Source organism: Stegostoma tigrinum, chromosome 3, assembly GCF_030684315.1.
Source record: "Stegostoma tigrinum isolate sSteTig4 chromosome 3, sSteTig4.hap1, whole genome shotgun sequence".
Classification (NCBI taxonomy): domain Eukaryota; kingdom Metazoa; phylum Chordata; class Chondrichthyes; order Orectolobiformes; family Stegostomatidae; genus Stegostoma; species Stegostoma tigrinum.
Genome location: NC_081356.1, coordinates 121,439,049 through 121,463,397, shown reverse-complemented (window position 1 = coordinate 121,463,397; position 24,349 = coordinate 121,439,049). Strand labels below are relative to the sequence as shown.

Genomic DNA, 24,349 nt, shown 5'->3' with positions numbered 1-24,349 from the left:
CGTTGTATCCGGAGGTTGGTAGGGTGGTGTGTGAGAACGAGGGGGATCCTCTTGGGGCGGTTGTGGCGGGGGCGGGGTGTGAGGGATGTGTTGCGGGAAATACGGGAGACGCGGTCAAGGGCGTTCTCGATCACTGTGGGGGGAAAGTTGCGGTCCTTGAAGAACTTGGACATCTGGGATGTGCGGGAGTGGAATGTCTTATCGTGGGAGCAGATGCGGCGGAGGCGGAGGAATTGGGAATAGGGGATGGAATTTTTGCAGGAGGGTGGGTGGGAGGAGGTGTATTCCAGGTAGCTGTGGGAGTCGGTGGGCTTGAAATGGACATCAGTTACAAGCTGGTTGCCTGAGATGGAGACTGAGAGGTCCAGGAAGGTGAGGGAAGTGCTGGAGATGGCCCAATTTTGCCGAGCACTGCAGCAAGCCTGAGACAAGGATATTGGCCAGGGAACAAGGTGGTCTGTTGAAGTTGAAGTGACAGGCAACCAGAAGCGCAAGATCATTTTTGAACTAGAATGTAGGTGTTCTGCAAAACAGCCACTCAGTCTACGTTTCATTTCCCCAGTGTAGAGGAGACCACATTGTGAGCAGCACTTTTTATACATCTTTCTCATTTCCCTGTCCTTGGAGGCCATTCCACATGGTTGATGAAGCGTGAACTGAGTTGGCGTTCCTGATTTCCTTTGATCCTGTTCAATAAACATCGCACACACTGTGGGAATTATTTTTCAATCCGATGGCCAACGTCAGATATTTGCCACCAATTACCGAGTAAGATATTCTAATCTTTGTTAACACTTGAATCATGTGTTGCACGGTGTTATGTGTTCACAGGTGAAGATGTCTCAGGTTAAACAAGTTGGACTTCTTGTTGCTGGCTGTCAACCTTGGAACAAAGATGTTTGTGTTGCCAGTGGAGACAGATTTGCATATTGTGCTACACTGGCGATATATGTTTATCAGGTAAGCCAAATGCTATGAGTAAGCAGGCAAGGAAACATACCCATCAATCAGCTTGTACAGATTTCTTTACACTACTAAGAAGAGAATATTTTTGAGGGTTTTAAGGATTTGTCCTTAATTTTCCAGTTGGAATTCACACATCTGGAACTTCAAACTGGGCAGACACGAAGTAAAGTAACATAGAGTTATGAATTCTTGAAAGAAGGTTGGCCCTGACATTTTTCACATTTATTGGCTTATTATGACCACACCGTATATGAAGGATAACTTTGTTTAATAAATGAGGATTTGGTCACTGCAGAGGTAGTTTATTTTCCAGCTTCCAAATCAGATCCATGATAGGATCCTCCTACATATCATGCCCTGGGAACGAGCGTCTCGAACAGGAGGGGTATATGTTATTCCTCTTCGACTTTTCGGCCTGTTGCATTACAGTTCAGTGACAGGTAAAGATTACAGAGAAGCTCGTAAGCTTTTGGAGCTTCTGTGAAGAGAGAAACAGAGTTAATATTTTGTGGTGATTCGCAAGTTTAGCAACCAAATGTTCCACCTCTTCATCCAAGCCATTTATATAAATTGTAAAAGTGGTCCCTGTGACGTGCTATAACTTGCCAGCCAGAAATAGAGCCATTTATACCTACACTTTTTAGGTTTGCTTTTCAGAGACCCCCGACGGACTTGACACAAGAGTAAGACACTGACCTGGTTACAGAAACACAATCCTTTATTATTAAGCAAGTACAAACTGCGGAGGATCACTGTACGCAACCCGGCACAGAATGCTGAGTATCATGAGCGATTCTCCCTGAACAGTGGACAGTCCCTGCTTTTACACCCTTGGAATTGGCAGATACATAAAACAAGTACTACATCTGAGAACAGGATACAGCTTTGATCGTCACGAAGTGTATGATAGCGACAGGATGCGATTTCAAGTGGTGACAACTGCCTGGCTTGATCAAAGGTCACTGACCTGCCATCTCTGCAGAAACAGGGGTAGGCAGCAGTGTAGGTAGAGCCATAAAGATTACAGAGCTTAATGCCATTTGTTTTTGCAAATGTCTCACACCCCTCCAGATGTTTCACACTCAGTCCTATTCAGGCAGGAAATTGAGACAGTGTTCACATACCCCTGTATGAGGAGCATAAAAATTCATGGGATGTTAACCCATTAACACTGTTTCTTGTTTGTTTTATTTATATTACCCGACATCATGAGCCTTTTATTTTCTGAAGTGAACTTCGGAAGGCAAATTATCAGATGCTTGCTGGAAATCTAAGTACAGTACATCCAGCAGTTCCCCTTTATCTCTTTCACAGATTGTGTTGACACTGCCTGATTACCTGAAACTTTTGTAAGTGCCCTTGCTATAACTTCTCCAATAATAGCAACTAACACATTCCCTTTGACAGATGTTAAAATAACTGCCCGGTAATACCGTGTTTACTTATTCTGTTCATTTGTTTGAAGAAAGTAATTACATCAACCATTGTCCAATCAAATGGAAGTTTCCTGTGTGTCTAGGTAATTTTAGAAAACTAAAAATGATACACCAACTATCTCATTAGTCATTCCTTTTAAGACCCTAGGATAAAATCCATTAGGACCAGTCTGTGAGCCAACTGATTTGCTGGAATTGAGACAGCGGTTCTTCAGTTGCAACCCTTTCATTGCTGGATCCAAAGTTTGCCTTTACCTAAGTATTTACTCTGCAAAAAATAAACAACAAAATGAGATTGTGAAATTCTAAATGAGGTCACAATAGCGAACTATTAAAAATTGCATTCTAATTTTCCCTTGTTGCCTGACTCAGCTTGATCACAGGTACAGTGAATTCAAACTTTATGCAATTATGTCTGAACACAAGAAGACCATCACAGCTATCTCCTGGTGTCCTCACAACCCTGACATGTTTGCCAGCGCAAGTGCTGACAACCTCATTATCATCTGGAATGTGGCTGAACAAAAGGTGATAGCAAGACTGGACAACACAAAAGGTACAGTCCCGTTTAGGCACTGCTTATACTTGCTGGTGATTGATAGGTACAGTCCTTGTCCTTACCTTGCCAGGATACTGAATAATATTTGGAGAAATGAAGTGAAGATTTCGAGGTTAACGTTTTAATCTGACCCTACACTGTAAACTGCCTTTTGCCACAGGTTGACAAACATCAGCATATAAATGTATGAGCAAGTGATTAAAGAACAGGCGTAAGCCATTTAGCTCCTTGAACCTGCTTGCCATTTTTAATTGCTGGAAAAGCTCACAGGGTCCGGCAGCATCTGCTGAGAGAATTCAGAGTTAATGTTTCAGGTTGAATGCTCCTTCCTCAGAGCTGATGGTAGCTAAGACAATGTTGGTTTATATGCAGAAGGTAGTGGGGTAAGGTATAAACATTAAGTGGGTATACAGCCCAAAGAGAGAGGAGAACAGTTATACTGACAAAGTTCTGAGTAAGGGGCATTTGACCTGAAACATTAACCCTGATTTCTCTCCTGGGATGCTGCCAGACCTGCTGAGCTTTTCCAGTAATCTCTATTTTGTTTTGTCATTGCCAGTAATGTGTGCAGTGACCTCCAGCCGCTCACACTTCCCTTTGAGAATTTGCTGCAACTACTTCAAGGCAGGTAGGTACCACACCGTTCTGACTCTCACTTGTGGCTGCAGAAACTTCTGTCTATACCACTGACTAGAGAGCCCCCTATCAGAATTGCTCGCTTGGACTTTGCTAGACCCTACTTTACAGGAGAGCCACTCGTGGTACCATAGACCTGGCTACCATTGCTATTTTCTCCTGAGAAGCTATTCCCCCCAACAGTATGCAAAACATTGTAGTTGTCTGAGAGGCGCATAGCCACAAAAGACTTATGCAGTACCTGCCGACCTTACCGCGCATTCACCCATCTACCTGACTGATGGGTTTTTACAACTGTCAACAGTTACAGAGTCGTCATTAGCCTAAACTTTTATTCCGTATCTTTTTAAATGCAAATTACACCATTTCCCATTGTGGCACATGATCCCATGTATCATACTCTGTATGATCTATAAATTTCACAACAGTACCTTTCATCCCCATTTATATAAATTGAAAATAGCTAAGCTCCCATTATGGATCCCTGTGGCACATGACTTCTTACATCCAGCCAAACTGAAAAAGGCCAATTTATGCCTGCACTCTGTTTCTTGTTGGCCAGGTAATCTACTATCCAAACCAGATGCTATCATTTCCACAATAAATATTGATGTGGCAATGCCTTCTAGAAATCCAAGTACAGTACTTCTACTGGTTCCCCTTTATCTAAAGCACATGTCAGTTCATCAAAGTACTCTGGTAGATCAGTTAAATCTGACTTCTCTTTCACAAAACCACTTTGACTCTGCCTGATTATTTTGAATTTATCAAGTGCCCTGAGCTTCTTCAACAATGTTTAGTAACATTTTCTCTCTGACATATGTTATGCCAGTACGCTTGTAGTTTTTGTCTCCCTTTTTGGCTAATTTTGTATTTTCTAAGCTTATGGGGCCTTCTGTAAAATCTGGGCAGTTTTAGAAAGTTAAAGCCAACTCATCAACAGTCAGACCCTACAGCCATCCAACCACCTGATGATTTTCTGTACCCCTCCTCACCCTTTCAGGGATTCCTGCTTCACTCAGTTGGTGCTGGAATTCTGGTGAGGCAGTGGCATTTGTCTCTCATCGGGGCCCACTCTACATCTGGACAATCTCAGGAGCAGACTGCGGGGTAGCAGTACACAAGGAAGCACACAGTTTCCTCTCAGACATCTGCCTATTCAGATGGCATCCGAGGAAGAAAGGCAAGGTGGTCTTTGGACACACAGATGGCAGCCTGTCCATCTTCCAGCCTGGTAAGTCTCTATGATTCTTCAAAGTTGAAGAGGTATCGTTACATCTGGGTTAATAAGATAACTAGGTTGCTAATTGGTAGTATTAAAATGTGAGAACTGGTCTTTCCTTTTATGGAAGTCCATCTGAACCAAATCCATAGACGTTGCCGTGAGAACTATCTTAGTTACTTAAGAAGTGTACATTGATTTGTTCCCAGGGGTCCATTGCTGCCATCACCATGGAGACCGGCGTCCCTGTGCCAACGAAAGCATCTCAAGATACACGTGTAGCACTGGGTAGAGATAGGGACCAGCAGCCAGGCAGCATTGTGTTGGGTGGACAGGGTGACAGTTCCTGTCAGAATCGAGAGACACCGGCATTTCTCACTTTGATCGTATTGTTGTTCATCAATAACCTGTCCAATCTCAGTGTGGATAAAAGGGGGAAAAGATATCACCCTGATATTGCTATGTAGAAGTAGACATTAACAAAGAGGTGGGTGAGTATGTTTACCTTTCCATGTGTGCTTGAGAGACGTGCGGAATAACATGCATCAGAGGATTTTTACCATTGAGACGTTTTGGCACATACCTTTCAGCCTGTAGCGGTCATGCTGCCTTTCCAAAGAGTAATTCAATCAGCTACACAGCCCCTGCTTCATCCTCGAGCAGAGCAAGTTTATTCCTCACATAATGTACGCAATTTCCTTTTCAGATCAGTGCCAGGGTTATTAACAGTCACCGTGTTAAAGCACTTTTCCTCCCTCCTTACCAGCAACCATGCAATACTTTTTGCCCAAAGTCTTCAATCTGTGTCCGCTAATTCTGTTTTATCAGCCAGTAATAGGTCCGACAGTGGCATAAGGATAATGCCACTGATTTAGGTGTCTGGAGACCCAGTGAAAGACTCAGGGGATATAGAGTCAACTCTCACTACAGTAACTCATGGAATTGCAATTCAGTTAATAAAAGCCTGGAATGAAAATTTAGTCTTAGTAATTGTTACAAAGTTGTGTTGAGTAATTCCAAATTGGAAGGCAGGAAACGAGAATTTGTTCATAGAAAAATGATAAGGGTGAGAGAGTGTGACCACTTTAAGAGTTAATGTGCTTTTCTCAGCTGAGAGATTTATACAAAAAATGTGTCAAAGCAGCTGAAGGGCAACAGACAGTTCTGAAATTGAAGCATGGATGAATCAGCTGTGCAATTGGATACCTTAGGCTTGTTTTGATGTTTTGGCAATGGGCTGGAATCTGACAAATAATTTAAACCATGCACTTAGCGATTGGAAGCCAATTCATTTTATATCTGTCGGTTTTGACAACCTCAGACCCAATGCCATTGTAAGAAAATTGGTATGTCATCCAAGGTCTGTAAGGAGACAGTTTTTGAAAATTGGTGTGAGAACGAACTGCCATCTGAGAAATAAGTATTTAGCTCTCACAAGAAATTACTAAGTTCTTTAAGAAAGCACCGTCTATCCATAAAATGTACCACAGCACTTATAGCTAGGTGTCCTTATAGAAGACTTAACAGAAAAAACACCCCTGGCCGCCAGATCAGCGCAAGAAAGGTGTTTATGACTTGAGAACAATAGAAGAAAGGCATATGGACTTTGAGAGACTAAGTTTTAATTTATATTCATATTACTTGAGTTTATATAATTGGGACTTGTGTTTATTGGAACAGCATGCAAGTAGAATTTAGAATATTAGTAGTTAAGGGGGAATTATTCAGTTTGTTCATAATTCTGTTCACTGTTAGGGTTAAATAAATAATTTGTTGCTTGTAACTTATAAAGTGAATTGCAGGGATTTTCTTTCATTTAACCTCCCCTTCTCTAACAATTTAACAGATTAGGTAAGGTGAGGTGAGCTTCTCTGGGTGTTTGGGGTTTAATTATTAGAAGGGAACCTCAACTCCCACCATAACAGATTGGGGGCTGGTGTTTCTTTTTTAATTATCAGTGGAGTTCGGCCTCGCCTTCCTAATATAGTGGTGATCCTGAAGCTACCATTGACTGTTGTAAAATTCTCGTCTGATTTCACTAATGTTCTTCAGAGAAGAAAGTCTGCTGCCCTCAGCTGGTCTGGCCCACATATCACTCCAGATCTGCAGCAGTGTGGTTGCCTCTTAAATGACCCAATAAGCCACTCAGTTCAGAGGCAATTAGGGATGGGCAGTAAATGTTGGCTTTGCCGGTGACACGTATGTCCCAGAAAAGAATAAATAGTATTTTTTACTTTTGTCTAACCCTGTCATAATCTTGTGCATCTCTATTAAATCAAACACCTTTGCTTTGTGGACAACAATCCAATTTCTCCAACCTCTCCTTGTTGCTAAAATCCATTGTTCCAGGGACCATGCTAGGCAATAAACTCTCAAGGACCCTCACCTCCTCCCTTAGGTGCTGACAGTCTTTTTGTGACATTGAAATTATATAAAGAAAATGTCAACCTCAAGCTAATTAATCTAGTTGAAATGGCCGTTGGTCAATGTTAGGAGTAATTACTTAGACTTTCTCTGTGATATGTACGCAGGTGCCAAGGGTCAGAAGCATGTTCTGAGACCAGAATCATTGGAAGGAACAGATGAAGAAGATCCAATCACAGCCCTGGAATGGGATCCACTCTCCACTGACTACCTTCTGGTGGCCAACCTACACAATGGAATTCGATTAGTTGATTCCGAATCACTTTCCTGTATCACAACCTTCAGTTTTCCCAGCGCTGCAGCATCGGTACAGTGCCTGGCCTGGGTCGCCAGTGCTCCAGGGATGTTCATAACTGGAGGTAAGGCTAACATCATCAGCAGCTAAAACAGAAACCCCAAACGGCACTTGTTTTCTCATTTATAGCAAGGGCGTGTCATGATTTACTTATTTTTGAAAAGAGAAACATCTAGCTGAAGCATTTTATCTCACACACATCAGGACGATTGCAAGAATGCCAAATTTCAAAGAGATGCAACAATTTACATTATAAGAGTCTCGCTGCTAAGGGGACTCTGACTGGATGAGGCAGAGTCATGGGGATAGCAAAGGGAACTGTAGGCTCCCAATTTTTATTTTGCACCATTTTTCCATTACCCAGGCGGAGAGATAGAAATTCCAGGCAAGATTTTCTCTCAAGTCTTTTTTTCTAAAGTTACACTTGAATTGCGTTTTGTGCAAATAAGAGCTCACCACTGCACTTCAGAACAAACCGAGAACAGAAATAAATGTTTTAAATGAGGAAATCAGCAAGGGAGTGGTTCGATTAGACATGTGGGGCTTGAGATTTCAAAATGCAGCTAGGCAAATAACAACAACAACTTGCGTTTGTAAAGTGCATCTAACTTAACGTGCTCCAAGGCATTTAACAGGAGCGTTATCAAAGAAATTTGACACCAAGGTAATATAGATGGCTGGCCGAAAAGGTAGTTTTTGAGGAGCGTTTTAAAGAAGGAAAGAGGTGAGGATGTTAAGGAAGCAGATTTGCGACATGAGAATCTAGACAGCAAAAGCCCTGGTCAGTAGTCGTGAATTGACCAATATAGGGATGTACAAGATCCAGAAATTTTAGCAGCACGAAGACCATTAATTTTTGTAGACCTCCAAATGATCACAGAAGTAAGGAGAGGCAAGGCTATGGCAAACAACAACAACAACTTGCATTTGTGGAGTATAGGCCATGGAGGAATTTCAAACCAAAGATGAGAAGTTTACAATTGAGATGTCACCAGGCTAGGGAACAACATAGGTCAGTGGACACAGGGCTAGGGGGGAATAGGACTTGGTGTGTATTTAGATATAGGCTACAGAGGCTTGGTTGAGCTTAAGTTTATGCAGGGTGGAACAGAGAAAGCAGACCAAGAGGTCATTGGATCGTCAAGCATCCAAGTAATAAAATCACCAGTGAGGGATTCAACAGCAGACAAGCTGTGCAAAGGTGGAGTCAGGTGATGTTGTGCTGGAAAAAGTAGGCGGTTTTGGCAGGAGGGAGAAAATGAGGTCTTGAACCCATCTTGGCAAAGTAGTTTTGTAAGAGTGTACCAGAAGAAAGAGCAAAGTAGCTCTTGTAGTCTTAGCATCATACATGAAATATGCTGTTTGATCAAGTGCTATCGGCTTATATTCCTGGTTCTCCCTGTTTAATTATGCAGATATTTACATCCCTTTCAAGTAAATAAGCATTAGTTAAGCATTAGAAAAGCGAAAACCATGAGGACCGCGTGTCAGTTACCAGATGTCAACCATGACTTGATCATCTGAGAGTTCAAAGATTGCGAGTCCCAGTCACAATACAAAACCTTGATCATGGGATCTCAGCTGAATCTCCAGTGTATTACTGAAGCAGTACTGGTTTGTGAGAGACGCTGTCTTTCAGATATGTAATGCCACTGCAGTAGTAACCCAAAGGCTCAAGCTAATGCTCTGGGATCAGCATTTCAAATTCCTCCACAGCAGCTGGTGAAATATATATTCCATGACTAAACCTGGACTTGAAAGTGAGTTGATCTCAGTGATGGGAATTATTGATTGTTTGAAGGACCCATCTGGTTGATAACGCCCTTTAAGAGAAGCAACTCTGCCGTCTTTATCTGGCCTGGCCTACATGTGTTTGCAGACCCACAGTCATGAAATTGATACTTAATAATGCTCTGAGATGACCTAGCAAGCACTCGCTGAAGGACATTTAGGGATAGGCAACAAATGCTGACTTTGCAATCCATCAGTTCAGAAAATGCATCACTGTAAAACCTTTTGAGATGCCCTGAGGTTGTGAAAGGTGCTAAATAAATACAAGCTTTTTGTCGATTCAGAGATAGTACGAACTGCTGATGCTGGAGAACCTGAGATAACAAGGTAAAGAGCTGGATGAACACAGCAGGCCAAATTTGTCCTTTGTTCAGACTCTCAGCTATTTTGTATGAAGGATATCAGTAGGATTATATCAGCAGTCCCTTGCATTTGTCTTGCTCCTTTCTAGTCGAGAGGTTTCTTTGAAACTAAAGCTGGTAGAAGCGAATACTACATTGGTAACTGGCTCATTGTCTAAACATCGTGGTTTACTGGTGGGCTGACCCTGCTGCCTGCTTGCTATTTTTCTTATATTCCAATACCCTTCACCTAATTTTCAGATTCTCAAGTTGGTGTTTTGCGTGTTTGGAATGTTTCAAGAACAACACCGATTGATAACTTCAAGTTGAAGAAGACAGGATTTCATGCTTTACATGTACTGAATTCGTCACCAAAGGAAAAATGTGGGTAGCCCATTTGAAATAAAATCTCACAGTCGGGCTTGATTAGTTAGTCGATAAGCACTGTACAGCTTATTCATGTCCAAAATATTACTGGGTCAAACTTCTGTATTTTTTTCGATACTTGTATCAGAGAAAGAGAGAGAGAGAATGGCCGGCAAGTGATTAAAACCCTCATAATTCAGATTCTGAGAAATTCAATCAAGAAAATTTCGACATTTTGCTTGAGGGCCTTATTTCAGATGTCAGACAAGAGCAAAGAAAATCAACTTGAGCCTATGGGAGTAAGGCCCCAGTGAACACATTCCAAAAGATCAAGATTAGACACGCGGATGCCCAAATGGCCTGCAATTCAATAGGCCTCAGAGCCAATAATTAATGCTATTATTGACAGGATCTTCAATTCTTGCAAGGCAGCAGAAGAAATGACCATCACCTAGTTGTCAGGGTTGTTTCAAAGTAAAGCCAATAATTTGTCAATATTTTGGTTCCTCTTTTTTAGACAAGTTACATCCTCAGTGAACCAGAATTTTTCTCTGCATATATATTGCAGAATACTGCAATGGATACTTCTGAGAACAAAACTCTCTGAAACCGTTAATGAACGCCCATCAGTATCTGTTGATGGGGATGAGATGATTGATTAAGCTGGCAAGTTGATCAGGGGTTGTAGGGTAAATAGAGGTAGGTGGAAATGTGCGAAAATGTTAGAAGTGAACTTCAGTGCTGACTTTTTCAGGCTATTCAACACATTCCCCATCTAAGAACCACCATACATCGTCGACCAGTGAAGCCATCCCCCCTCCAACCCTCTCTCAAAATCAAGCATTTTCTCTTCCGCCTGGACATGCTGTGTGTTGTTTCATGGATGGTGGAGTTGGGCTGTATGACATGGGAGAGAAGAAGTGGAACTTCCTGCGAGATTTGGTAGGTTCCATTCTTTCCCTGTTTTGCCTCTCTAGTTGTATTTCAAGCTCTGCCTTTACTATCACTGTATCCTTTATGCTGTCTGAATTGAAGAGCAAATAGTTATGGATGCGACATCATTAGAAAAAGGCGAACAGCAGATCCAAAAGTGTGTCTTGTTTTCCTTCTGTATTCTAGGGCCACGTAGAAACAATCTTTGACTGTAAATTTAAACCAGATGATCCCAACCTCCTAGCCACGGCATCATTTGATGGGACAATAAAGGTGTGGGATATAAACACATTGACAGCAGTCTTCACATCCCCGGGAAATGAGGGAGTAATCTACTCCTTGTCCTGGGCTCCAGGTAAGCTATCACTGAGCAGGTTCTCAGTCAGTACTGCTAAATAATGAATGCACACCATCCCAATGTGTCGGTGGGCAACACCTTTGAAGCTTCATCATTTTGTCCTCACTTGGAGTGCTCCCTGAAAAACTCAGGTGAATTGTTTAAGCGATGAGGGCATAACTCTTATGTCATGATAACAAAGTGTGAAGCTGGATGAACACAGCAGGCCAAGCAGCATCTCAGGAGCACAAAAGCTGACGTTTCGGAAGGGTCTAGGCCTAAAACGGCAGCTTTTGTGCTCCTGAGATACTGCTTGGCCTGCTGTGTTCATCCAGCTCCATACCTTGTTATCTCGGATTCTGCAGCATCTGCAGTTCCCATTATCTCTTATTTCATGAGTTTCACTGGTAAGGCCAGAATTTGTTAACCCTCTTTCATTGCTGTCAGGAAAGTGGTGCTTCTAACTGAAAGGCTCACCAAACCATTTCAGATGCAGTTAAGAAGTCATCTAAGAGTCAACCACATCAGGGAGGAGATTTACCGGGATATTGCCTGATTTAGTTACGAAGACAGATTGGACAGACCAGGGTTGCTTTCCTTGGCACAGAGGAGACTGAGTGGGGATATGACTGAGATGTGTAAAATAATGGGGTGTATGGATAGTGTAGAAAGGAAGAAGCTTTTCTGTTTGGTAGGGGATCGGTGACCAGAGGCATAGATTTAAGGTAGGGAGCAGGAGGTTTAGAAAAGATATGAGGATCAGTTTTGTGTTTGTGTCGGAGCCTGGAACTCACTGCCTGAAAGGCTGGTAGAGCTAGAAATCCTCATAACGTTGAAGAAGTATTTAGACATGGACTTGCGATGCCAAGGTATACAGGAACAAGTGCTGGAAAATGGGATTATAGTTTTGACTGGCACAGACTTGATGGACTGAAGGGGCCTTTTCAGGGCTTTGTGCCTCAGTGACTCTATTGATGTGGGTCTGGTTTCACATGTTGGCCAGATGAAACCAGGAAGGCAGATTTCCTCCAGTGAGGGACATTAGTGAACCTGCCACCAGATGCCATTGTAGAATTTGAGCTGATGTCCAAGGCTTCTGGATTACGAGCCCAATAACATTATCACTGTACAACAAACCATGCCCTCGCTCTCTCCTGCACCTCCTCAGGAAAGACAAGCCAAGTTCAGGAAATTGTGAGTCAGTGATATCTGGGCCCTCAGCAGCTGTAAAGGAGGAGATCAGGAGTTGTTGCAAAAATAAGCAGAGATCAAGGGAAAATGACACTCAGCCCCCTTCAAATAAATCAAAGGTGGCCCTTCTGGTGTCATGGAGATAGTAGAGATACTCAGGTGGCACTCCTTAGGACTCCAATAGAAGTGTTCAAGATCACTGCAGCAAATAAAGGGAAGCCCCCTCCAGGGGCAGAGAATGTATACCTGGAGAATACAGATTTAAAGTGATTGGCAGAAGAACCAAAAGTGACAGGAGGGAAGAAAATAAAAAGCATTGACTCGTTGTGATCTGAAATGTATTGCCCAATAAATGTAAGCAGAGTCAATAGATGGACCGAGGAATGCACCTGCTTAATTCTTTGACGTTTGCATCACATATACACAGCGTGGTTAAAAATATGTTTGACATGCTTGTCTTCATCGCTCAGTTCTTTGAGTACAGGAGTTGGGAAATTATGTTGAGGTGGTACAGGACATTGGTGAGGCCTTTTCTGGAGTACTGTGTATAGTTCTGGTCACCCTGTTATAGGAAGGATGTTATTAAGCTGGAAAAGGTTCAGAAGAGATTATCAGGATGTTGCCAATTATGGAAGGTTTGAGTTGAGGGAAAGGTTGGATAGGCTGGGACATTTTAAGTGTAGGAGGTTTAGCAGTGACCTGATTGAAGTGTATAAAATAATGAGGGGTTTTGATACAGTTAATGGTAGTTGTCTTTCCCCTAGGATTGGTGCTTTCAAGACTTGGGGGTATACATTTAAGATGAGAGGAGAATGATTTTAAAAAGACGTGGGGCATTTTTTTTTATACAGTTGATGTGTGGAATGAGGAAGTGATAGATTTTGGCACAATTACAATGTTTAAAAGACACTTATACAAGTACATGAGTAGGAAAGGTTAAGAGAGATGTGGGCCAGGAGCAGGCAGGTGGGACTAGTTTACTTTGTGATTATATGTGGCATGGACTGGTTGGAGTAAAGGGTCTGTTTCCGTTCTGTATGAATCTATAACATGCACATGGGAAAAACAAGTTTGAGGAATAGTTCAAGTGAGGAGGACTCCTTGGGTAGATCTTTCAAAGCACGAGCATGGGAATTGACGGGCTGCCAATGTAGCACCGTTCTAACTTGTCCTACTGACTGTCTAGTGCTGTGCTGGCAATGGCTGAATTTTAATCGATCAAAAATAATGCTCAACTTGTTCCAGTGTACAATCTGCTAAGCATGCAGTGCAATTTTAATTTACGCGTTTTTGTTTTGCATCCCCCAAAATAAACCTGACCTGTGCCCCTTCAGTACATCCTCACAGCCATGTCAGATTCAGTCTTAATACTACGTTACCATATTTGCACTTTGCAGAAAATGTGGTTTCTTTATGTCTGCAGTTACTAGAACAAGAGCAGTTTCCTCATTTAAGTGCCGAAATGTGTAGGTGTTCAACACTTCATAATGCATATTAATGTCCTTATTACTTGAAGGTGACCTAAACTGTATCGCAGGTGCAACCTCACGCAATGGAGCCTTTATATGGGATGTAAAAAAAGGCAAAACAGTTACTAGGTTTAATGAGGTAAGTTACATTTCAACAACATTTCCATAAAGCATACAAGAAGCTAACTTTGTTGTAACTGGAGAGTCAGGACTTATATGAGGTTAAAAACTGAAAAAGCGGTACGCACCCAGCATATCAAACAACAACTAAAGAAAGAAGGACTGAACTAATGTTTCAGGTCAATGATCTTACATCCAAATTGGAAGAGATGAATGACAAACTATTTGCTTCCTCATAAGTGCTTTAGATGTTTCATTATGATTGTCATTCAGGGAACTACAGTAGAAAATTTGTACACTGCAAGATGCCAAGGAACCAGCTAATGTATATATAATAGTCACTTGGTAGTACGGAACTTGAATGTTTGTGCAAAAATACATTTCATCGAAGTTTTTTATCTTGCACGTATCAAGACAATTCACAAATACCAAAGTAAAGGGCCAGCAGAATTTATACCATGTAAGAGGACACTGCTGATTGGTTGGCAAGTGGACAGTGTTTGATAAAGCAGTTGCCATAGAATGTGAAGCAGCTGATGATGATTGACAGCTAACTGCCAAGCTTTGTTCAAATTTTAAACCAGGCAAGTTGATCCTAGTTAATCAGAAAAGCGACCTGAGAATTGAACCACAGATTGGCTGTCATTTGTTATATTGAGGTGGAATATGTGTACATGTCCTTTCTGTAATACTTCTTTTTATTATCAGTTAGAGTTCTTAAGCATGAAGGATTGTAGAAAACAGAAATTTGTGGACATACCTGGAATGTTTTTTTCTAAAGGAGATCATTGATAGTTCAATGTGGACACTGGAGAACGGTTTTTAACAAGGCTTCCTAAAAATTACATAACCGAAGGTCGCACGACACCAGGTCATGGTCCAACAGGTTTATTTGGAACCACAAGCTTTTAGGCCATAGGGTGCAATGCTCCTAAGGTTTGTGATTCTCAATAAACCTGTTGGACACTCAAGCTGGTGTCGTGTGACTTCTGCCTTTGTCCACCCCAGCCCAAATCAGGCACTTCCACATATAGAAATTACAGAACTGGCTTGACCAATTCTTCCACCATGCAATATAAATGTTACTTTACCTTTTTATTTCTTGAAAGTGCCCTGATGAGTCCAAGTACAATTATAAAACGTTTTGACTGGATGCATCTTCATATGGCAGTAATTGCTACAGTGCAATTGATTGTAGGACAAATGCTGATTAGGAGAATACTAGAGAATCTTTTGTATCTATCTGAAGTAGTAGCGGATACAAATTACCTGAAATCAGTATCAAAAATGCAGCATTTCTGGTGAATGATGTTCAAGGGTTGGCTGAGTTTTCATGCTCAAAATCTGTAATGTTGAACTTGAACCCTCTTTTTTGGCCACACGGATGCTCCCTGTCAAGCTGAAGTTCAAACAAATTTAGTGCTGGCTTGTCTTTCATGGAGGAACATCTCACCCCCAAGCCACAGATATTCAACTAATGGTGGGCAGGGACTGGACTTCTGAGGAGGCCATTCATATAACAAGGTTGGCTTAGCCAGCTGTGGGAGTGTCTCTCATTAGCAAGCATTCAGTCTCCGATCAAGAGTCTTTGCATTAGGGAACCACTCCGTTATCATCTCCCACTTCCTCCCCAGTAAACCCTTCCTTCCCTCCCTGTGAACCTCCACCCAGCCCACACTCATGCCCTGCTATGAATCCAATAGGGATCATCGTGGTAGTTACAGCTGTAGTACCAGATATGGCCAATGCTGCTCATGGTGTTGCTGGCCTCTGACTGCTTTGGGGAGAGGTAGCTGCGTTATTGGCAGTTATCAGATAGAAGGACCTGATTGAAATGATGTGTTGGGCCTCCTGACAGAAAGTACCCAGAGAACTTCCAGCAGATCTGCACCCCGTGGGGAAGTCCCACATTAAGTAATGCTTCTCAAGGTCTCTGATTTCCCTCATGCCTTTGCACATTTCCTCAGCTCCTTTCATCTCTTCTAATCAAAACCAGAGGCCAGTTATGCGTTTAATGCCAACACCGAAATTTCTGGGAAAAAAATCAGCTGGTGTGGCAGCATCTGTGGAGAGAAAACAGTGATAACGTTTCAAGTCCAGTGACCCTTCTTCAGAACTGATTGTAGGTAAGAAAAGGCGGGATTTATGCTGATGAAAGTGGGTGGAGTGTCGGGTGAGAGGGTCGAGTCAGCGAATAGGGGGAGAATGCCCATCAAGAGAAAGGAGGATAGGCATACAAAAGGATTGTTGATAGTCAGCCAGGGAAGAAAAAAAAAGGCTGATAATGGTGACCAAGAGTAGGTGAAAATGGGTTGGCTTTTATGTGATGACAGGGCCTGTGATGTAGGGGTTGGGGTAAGGATATGAAGGATGTGGTCAGGCTCTAAAATTATGATTCTTGATATTGAGTTGTGAAAGCTGCTGAGTTCTCAAGTAGAAAATGAGGTGTTGTTCTTCCAGCTTGTGCTGAGCTTCACTGGAGCAATGCTGCAAGCTTAAGGTGGAGATGCTGGTCAGGGAACATGGTGGTGTGTTGAAGTGGCAGCTCACAGAAAGTTCAGTCATTTTTACAGACTGAACATAGGTGTTCTGCGAGTGGGTCCCCAGTGCAGAGGAGATTATAGCGAGCAGCGATTATATTAGACTCACGTCTTCCACAGCCTTATGGGATATTTTCCTTTCTGACCCCTCCACAGCTTCTGCTTCTCACGTTTTCATCTAAACAATTCAGTCTTTCTACACCCTACCCATTGCCCTCGCTGATTTGGAGACTGCTACTGACCGATCCTTTGCTGTTCTGGAGCTCTCCGAATGAAACTTGGTTCTGTGCTCTGTCACTCAGAGTTGCAAAATTCAAATTGGCAAATATCATAGCAATTATCTCCCAGGGGCAGAGGAGCTGCTCATCGGCCATTTAACTGGAATTACGCGATGACTTGGAAGTGCTGTTTTTTAACACATTGTTCAAAATGCTGTTTAATCTTTTAAAAATACAAATCAGATCTTCATGGAACTGGGAACTAAAATCAATTATTCCTCAACTTTAACCCCAAACGATAATATAATCCTTCATCTAACAGCCCAATGTAAAAAGAAAGAAGTACTCATTGAGTATCATCCACTTACCATTCCTTGACTGTTCTGTGCAACAGAGAGTTGACAAAAACTGTACAACCGAGGATAAAAATTAGCCTCTGTATAAAATTTGATCTACAAAAGATATTGCCATTGTTCTAAATTGCCGAGTCAGAGTGAAGAGTTTCATTGAATGATAGAAAGTTGAGATGAAAAAATGGCTTTATAGAAGTTTTTTTTAAGGAAAGGAAAGAAGTAGAAAATAGATATGTCGTGAGTGAGAGAGTTCAAGAAAGTAGGGTCCAGAGATCTCAATCACTGCACTAATCTCAGAACAAAGTGAAAAGGAGATGCTCAGGGGACCAAAGATGGAAAATCAACAGGTATTGAGAATGATATGTAAACTGTTAAGAATCCAGCTAGTGTTATCTGATTAAGTCAGATCCTAGACTGAAACCTCGTTAGATTGATAGGTTCTAATTTTGTTTCTTTATAAGGAGGAGGAGGCCAGTTACTAAACGCATTTGTAAACATCTGTCAATGTACTTTTAATGAAAAAATGTTTATCAAACAAGAAAAATGTGAACTGTATCACACTAAATGTTGTAAAGTCTTAATTACAAGCATTAGAAAAGGTTTCTAACTCACACTGTTTCTTTTATTCCAGTAATACCCATAAAAAACCATTAAAAAAACTCTTCAAAAACTTGTCATCGACTCCAAGCAAAAGCTCTTTGCTAAGGCTGGCACGGTTATAACCAGGGACTTGCTTTGCATTCACTGTACACTTTCTTCCCTTAAACAGATATCTTTCCTTAAAATTTGCCGATGAATAATCTAACGCTTATGCCTCCACACACCGACTAACAGCTGTCTGGATTTCTCTGCATCTCTTAACATGCAACAGCACAATTTTTTTCTATTTTCTTGAATGCACTAAACTGTTAACCCCATCTCTTCATTTCAAGGGTTAGAAAATCTAATTAAAATGCAAGTAAACAAATTAAGAAGCCTTCAAACTTTTTCCATAAGACTAAGCAACAACAAGAACAGAGAACCTTGGTATAGCAGCAGAATTAGGCCATTCAGCTAATCAAGTCTGCTCTGCCATTCAATCATGGCCGAAATGATTCTCAGTGCCATTCCCCTGCTTTCTCCCCATAACCTTTCATTCCCTTACTGATGAAGAATTTATCTACCTCTGCCTTAAATACACTCAATGACTTGACCTCCACAGCCTTCTGTGATAAGGAATTCAACAGATTAACCACCCTCTGGCTGAAGAAATTCCCTCTCACCTCAGGCCGTTCCCTTCATTCTGAGGCTGAGCCCTTGGATCCCAATCTATCCGACTAGTGGAAAAATCTCCTGCACACCCACTCTAGTCCAACCTCAATACACCCGTATGGGCCCCAGCTATGCCTGCCTCTTTGTAGGTTACGTGGAACAGTCCCTCTTCCGCACCTACACAGGCCCCAATCCCCACCTCTTCCTCCGGTACATTGATGACTGTATCGGCGCCGCTTCTTGCTCCCCAGAGGAGCTTGAACAGTTCATCCACTTCACCAACACCTTCCACCCCAACCTTCAGTTCACCTGGGCCATCTCCAGCACATCCCTCACCTTCCTGGACCTCTCAGTCTCCATCTCAGGCAACCAGCTTGTAACTGATGTCCATTTCAAGCCCACCGACTCCCACAGCTACCTAGAATACACCTCCTCCCACCCTCCTGCAAAAATTCCATCCCCTATTCCCAATTCCTCCGCCTCCGCCGCATCTGCTCCCACGATGAGGCATTCCACTCCCGCACATCCCAGATGTCCAAGTTCTTCAAGGACCGCAACTTTCCCCCCACAGTGATCGAGAACGCCCGTGATCGCGTCTCCCGCATTTCCTGCAACACATCCCTCACACCCCGCCCCCGCCACAACCGCCCCAAGAGGATCTCCCTCGTTCTCACACACCACCCCAACAACCTCCGGATACAACGCATCATCCTCCGACACTTCCGCCATCTACAATCCGACCCCACCACCCAAGACATTTTTCCATCCCCACCCTTGTCTGCCTTCTGGAGAGACCACTCTCTCCGTGACTCCCTTGTTCGCTCGACACTGCCCTCCAACCCCACCATTCCCGGCACCTTCCCCTGCAACCGCAGGAAGTGCTACACCTGCCCCCACACCTCCTCCCTCACCCCTATCCCAGGCCCCAAGATGACTTTCCATATTAAGCAGAGGTTCACCTGCACATCTGCCAATGTGGTATACTGTATCCATTGTACCCGGTGTGTCTTCCTTTACATTGGGGAAACTAAGCGGAGGCTTGGGGACTGCTTTGCAGAACACCTCCGCTCGGTTCGCAATAAACAACTGCACCTCCCAGTGGCAAACCATTTCCGCTCCCCCTCCCATTCTTTAGATGACATGTCCATCATGGGCCTCCTGCAGTGCCACAATGATGCCACCCGAAGGTTGCAGGATCAGCAACTGATATTCCGCTTGGGAACCCTGCAGCCCAATGGTATCAATGTGGACTTCACCAGCTTCAAAATCTCCCCTTCCCGCACCGCACCACACAACCAGCCCAGCTCTTCCCCTCCACCCACTGCATCCCAAAACCAGTCCAACCTGTCTCTGTCTCCCTAACCTGTTCTTCCTCTCATCCATCCCTTCTTCCCACCCCAAGCCGCACCTCCATCTCCTACCTACTAACCTCATCCCACCTCGTTGACCTGTCTGTCTTCCCTGGACTGACCTATCCTCTCCCTACCCCCCCCACCTATACTCTCCTCTCCACCTACCTTCTTTCCTCTCCATCTTTGGCCCGTCTCCCCCTCTCTCCCTATTTATTCCAGAACCCTCACCCCATCCCCCTCTCTGATGAAGGGTCTAGGCCCGAAACATCAGCTTTTGTGCTCCTGAGATGCTGCTGGGCCTGCTGTGTTCATCCATCCTCACATTTTATTATCTCGGATTCTCCAGCATCTGCAGTTCCCATTATCACTATCACCTCTCAATATCCTGTAAGTTTCAATCAAGTCAGCTGTGATTCTTCTAAACTCTGTTGAATTCAGACTCAGAGTCATCAACTGTTTCTCATATGACAAGCTCATCATTTCCAGGATCAGTGTTGTAAACTTCCTCAAGAACCCTCCCCCCCACCCCCAACATAATCTGATCTTCCCTAGGTACAGGGCTCAAAACTGCTCAAAATATTTTGACTGCGTTCTGACCTGACCCATAGACAGCTTCAGCAGTACCTCCATGCTCATGTATTTTAGCCCTTTTGAAATGAATGCTAACATTGCATTTGCTTTCCTAACTGCCAACTCTACCTCCTATGTTAAACTTAAGAGTGTCCTAAATTAGGATTCCTAAACTGCTGTCTGCTTCAGATTTCCAAAGCCTTTTCATATTTAGAAATAGCCTTCTCACCTTGTATTCCATTTGCCACTTCTTTGCCCACTTTCCTAGCCTGTCCAAGTCTTTCAGAAGGCTCCCTGGTTCCTCAACACTCTCCATCTGCCAACTACCTTTGTGTCTGTCATCTGCAAACTTTATCAACAATGCCCTCAGTTCTTTCATCCACATTCTTCATGGAGAACATGAACAGCTGTGGTCCGAAAACTCCTGCAGAATTCTCTAGTCACTGGCTGTCATCCTGAAAAAGACCCTTCAATTCTTACTGTATGCCTTTGCCAGTCAGCCAATCCTCAGTCTTAGCCAGTGCCTTGCCCTGAACACCATGGGCTCTTAACTAACTTCACAGCCTCTTGAATGACATCTTGTCAAAGGCCTTCTGGGAATTAAAATAGATCGTGTCCATTGGTTTGTCTTTGCCTAACTTGCTCATTACCTCCTCAAGGAATTCTAACAGATTTTTCCAGGCATGGCCTCCCCATAATGAAGCCTTGCTGACTCAGCCATATTTTGCCATGCATTACTCAGCAAACCTATTTTTAAGAATGGACTTCAAATCTTACCAACGACCAAGATCAGTCTTCCTGGCTTGCAGTTTTCCCTCTTTTGCCTCCTTCCCTTCTTAAACAGGGTTGATACATTCACCACTTTCCAGTCCTCTGGGAGTATCCTTGACTCCAGTCATTCATGTAAGATCTCCACCAATGTCTCTATAACCTGCTCAGCTATCCCCTTCAGAATTCTGGGGTGTGTTCCATCTGGTCCATGAGATTTTTTCCACTATAAGACCTCTCAGCTTTCCAGAAGCTTCTCCTTCGTGATGATTTGTGCACTCACTTCTGCCTCTGACTCTTAAAATTCTGCTATGCTGCTAGAGTCTTCCATTGTGAAACTGATGCAGAGTACCTATTCAGTTCCTCACTTTCCAGCAGTCCAATGTCCATTCTTGCCTTTCTCTTACCTTTTAGATATCTGTATCAACTCTTGATTTTTTTTTAATATTACTCACCGGCTTACTCTCCTATTTCATCTCGTCACCCTATTGTTTTTTTTAAGTTATCTTCTGCTGGTAATCAAAGACTTTCTAATCTTCTGGCTTCCCACTAATGTTCACTACATTGCATGTTTTTCTATTGTACTGTCTCTGACTTCCCTTGTCAGCCATGGTTGCCTTATCCTCCCCTTAATATGTTGTTTCTTCCTTGCATTGAATTTCTGCTGTGCCTCCCAAATTACCCCCAGCAACTCCTGCCATTGCTCCTCTACTGCCTTCCCTGCCAGGCTCCCCTTCCAGTCAACTCTGGCCAGGTCCTCCTTCATGTCTTTGTAATTACCTTAATTCCATCGTGATACCATTCCATCTGATTCCAGGTTCTCCTTCTCAAACTGCAGGCCGAATTCTATCGTATTATGGCCACTGCCCCCCGCAGGGTGCTTCACCTTTGGCTCCCTAATCAAGTCTGCCTCATTACACATCACCAAATCCAGAATTTTCTGTTGCGTAGTGGAGTCTACCACATTTTGCTTCAAAAAAAACACTTCTCAAGTTTCTTTTCTTGAGATTGGCTATCAACCTGATTTTCCCAGTCTGCCTGCATACTGAAGTCCCCTATCATTATTTTAAAGTTGCTTTCTGTCATGACTTTTCTATAGCCTGAGTTTTTTTCTTCACTACATGCTAACTATTGTTAGGAGGCCTGTTCACAATTCCCAACAGGATCTTTCTTCCCTTGCAGTTCCATAACATTACCCACACAAATTCTACACCTTCTCTCTGTATCCTCTTCTTGTTATTGATTTAATTTCTTTTTTTTACTGACAATGTCCCAGGAATTTGAACCCATTTCTCCCACAACAATCCTCAAACCACATGTTTGCCTATTTAATCTTGTTGGCCCTCTGCCAATTTACCTGTGACTCATGTAGCAATCCAGAGATTATGACCTTTCTCGTCCTGCTTTTTCATTGAGCCCCAAGCTGCTTATATTCCTTCAGCAGAACCTGTTTCCCCTTTCTACCTAACTCAGCCCAACTTACAATAAAAACTGGCCTCTGTCTAAAATGTAAATGTATAAAAGATATCAGAGCACTGTCCAGCACTGCCAAATCAGAGGTGCAAATGGGTAACTGAAGGTTTAAATAAAAAGATCAATTTTGAGAAAACTCCCAGAATCCTTGGCACCAGACTCAGGAGCACAACTATAGAAATGAAGTTAAAACCGTGTATCACACAAAATATAGAATAAGAATTAAACTTAAAGCTGTACTTTGTGCTAGATAATAGGTGGAAGTGGTTGCAGGGCTCGGCTGCAGTAAGGCCGCTGAGTGATTTGAAGATAAGTCTGAGTGCTGTAGATTTATGGGACTGAAGGTCAGGAACGGCTGGGAGAAATGGGTGAGAGCAGCATAAGCGATGGGTGGCTTTGAACAAGTTACAGCTGTAGACAATGGAGAAAGGCATGCAGAAGTGACTTACTCTCATTGTGGTGACCTACATCAGGTCCGTCATATAGGAAGGACAGGCCTGTCTGCTTGTCAGGAAAATGGTCTCCTTGTTTGAGGCCCTTTGCCTCGTTTCTGATAGCATCAGTTTGTGGACGTCATCCACTCACAGTGTCAAAGGGTACTTTATTGTTTGGCACAGCCTTGCATCAGTAATTTCACATGAAGTTCACAGTGTCTGCCAAAGTTGTTTGAACACTCCAGAAAGTCATTGAAATAGGACAATGAAAGATTAAAGTGGATATGACTCACTCTGCATGTGTTTTTTGAGCACATGCCAAGAAAATGGGAAAATAAATCTGAGCCATTATGTGGATCAGTTGTTTGGAGAGTAAAGTGTAGAGCACCCTTAAATAGCCTGCGGGATACTTTATCGTGAGCACCGAATTTGTCCTCGTTGTTTGTTTATCCGAAAATGAATAATAAATCTAATTCAGTGACACCAACCAAATTATAAGTTAATGTAGAGACAATATTTATAAGTTGAAGATTTTTGGCTGTTGAGGGCATCAAATTCAACTCCCAAGATAGCCTGCCTAAGCCTTGGACGAAGAGATAACCTGACATGGAATGTTTTCCTTGCAGGTTACATAATAATGTACTGGTGACACTCTAGAAAGGATTATAAACCAACACATCAAGGGATTTCGATGATACAAATCTATGACAACGGGTGCAAGCAATTTGTCAACCTCAACATTTCCTTGCTTCTTCCAAGAAATACAGTAGCAATATGAATGAAATGTAAGGACTTAAACATCTCTGAGATATTCTCCCTCAACCTGGACCCCTCCCTCTAGCCTCACAGTTCCCCAAATATATTCACTTACGAAAGGAAGGCATAACATCAACCTTCTGAATTTCACTTGCTGTCGCCTGATTCTTTTTCTGAACTTGCTGCAGTCCATTCTCCCAGGTCCAGCTCAAGTGTTGATATCAAACAAGCTGATAAGGGAGGAGCTGTTGTCAGATAAACTAGCCTCGATCCAGCTCAGGTCAATTATCAAATTTCTAACAATTTTACTTGCTTCTCTTTGACCATGTGCTTGCTGCGGAACATCGAGAAATGTTTTCTGTAGATCTTCTTCATGTATAATCCAAATTCTTGGCCCCCGCCACCCCATTCCTACCTCCTGCCAAGATCCAAAAATAGCACTGTCCTTGTAGACTTATTGTTTCAGTCTGTTCCTGCCCACCTAAGGTGATTTCATCCGATCTCAACTCTGTTTCTTTTCCCACATCCAGTGTCTTCCAAGTCTACAT

At 42.8% G+C, this 24,349-nt stretch overlaps 1 protein-coding gene and 1 long non-coding RNA gene across 3 annotated transcripts in view; one reads left to right on the top strand and one right to left on the bottom strand.

Moving 5' to 3' along the window:
• Nucleotides 1-24,349, top strand: part of wdr17 (WD repeat domain 17) — a 142,313-nt gene that overhangs the window by 36,529 nt on the left and 81,435 nt on the right. For both annotated transcript variants that reach the window (XM_059644862.1, XM_059644861.1), the window contains exons 2-9: nucleotides 832-960; nucleotides 2,775-2,958; nucleotides 4,601-4,831; nucleotides 7,351-7,602; nucleotides 9,932-10,054; nucleotides 10,791-10,978; nucleotides 11,156-11,324; nucleotides 14,014-14,105. In XM_059644862.1, coding sequence (XP_059500845.1) covers nucleotides 838-960; nucleotides 2,775-2,958; nucleotides 4,601-4,831; nucleotides 7,351-7,602; nucleotides 9,932-10,054; nucleotides 10,791-10,978; nucleotides 11,156-11,324; nucleotides 14,014-14,105 — 1,362 coding nt within the window. In that variant the 5' untranslated portion in view covers nucleotides 832-837. The remainder of the gene's footprint in view (nucleotides 1-831; nucleotides 961-2,774; nucleotides 2,959-4,600; nucleotides 4,832-7,350; nucleotides 7,603-9,931; nucleotides 10,055-10,790; nucleotides 10,979-11,155; nucleotides 11,325-14,013; nucleotides 14,106-24,349) is intronic.
• Nucleotides 1,297-23,153, bottom strand: LOC132209497 (uncharacterized). Its single transcript, XR_009445611.1, has 3 exons — nucleotides 23,061-23,153; nucleotides 15,356-15,485; nucleotides 1,297-1,444 (listed from the first exon to the last, which is right to left on the bottom strand). It is a non-coding gene; the product is annotated as an uncharacterized LOC132209497 (long non-coding RNA).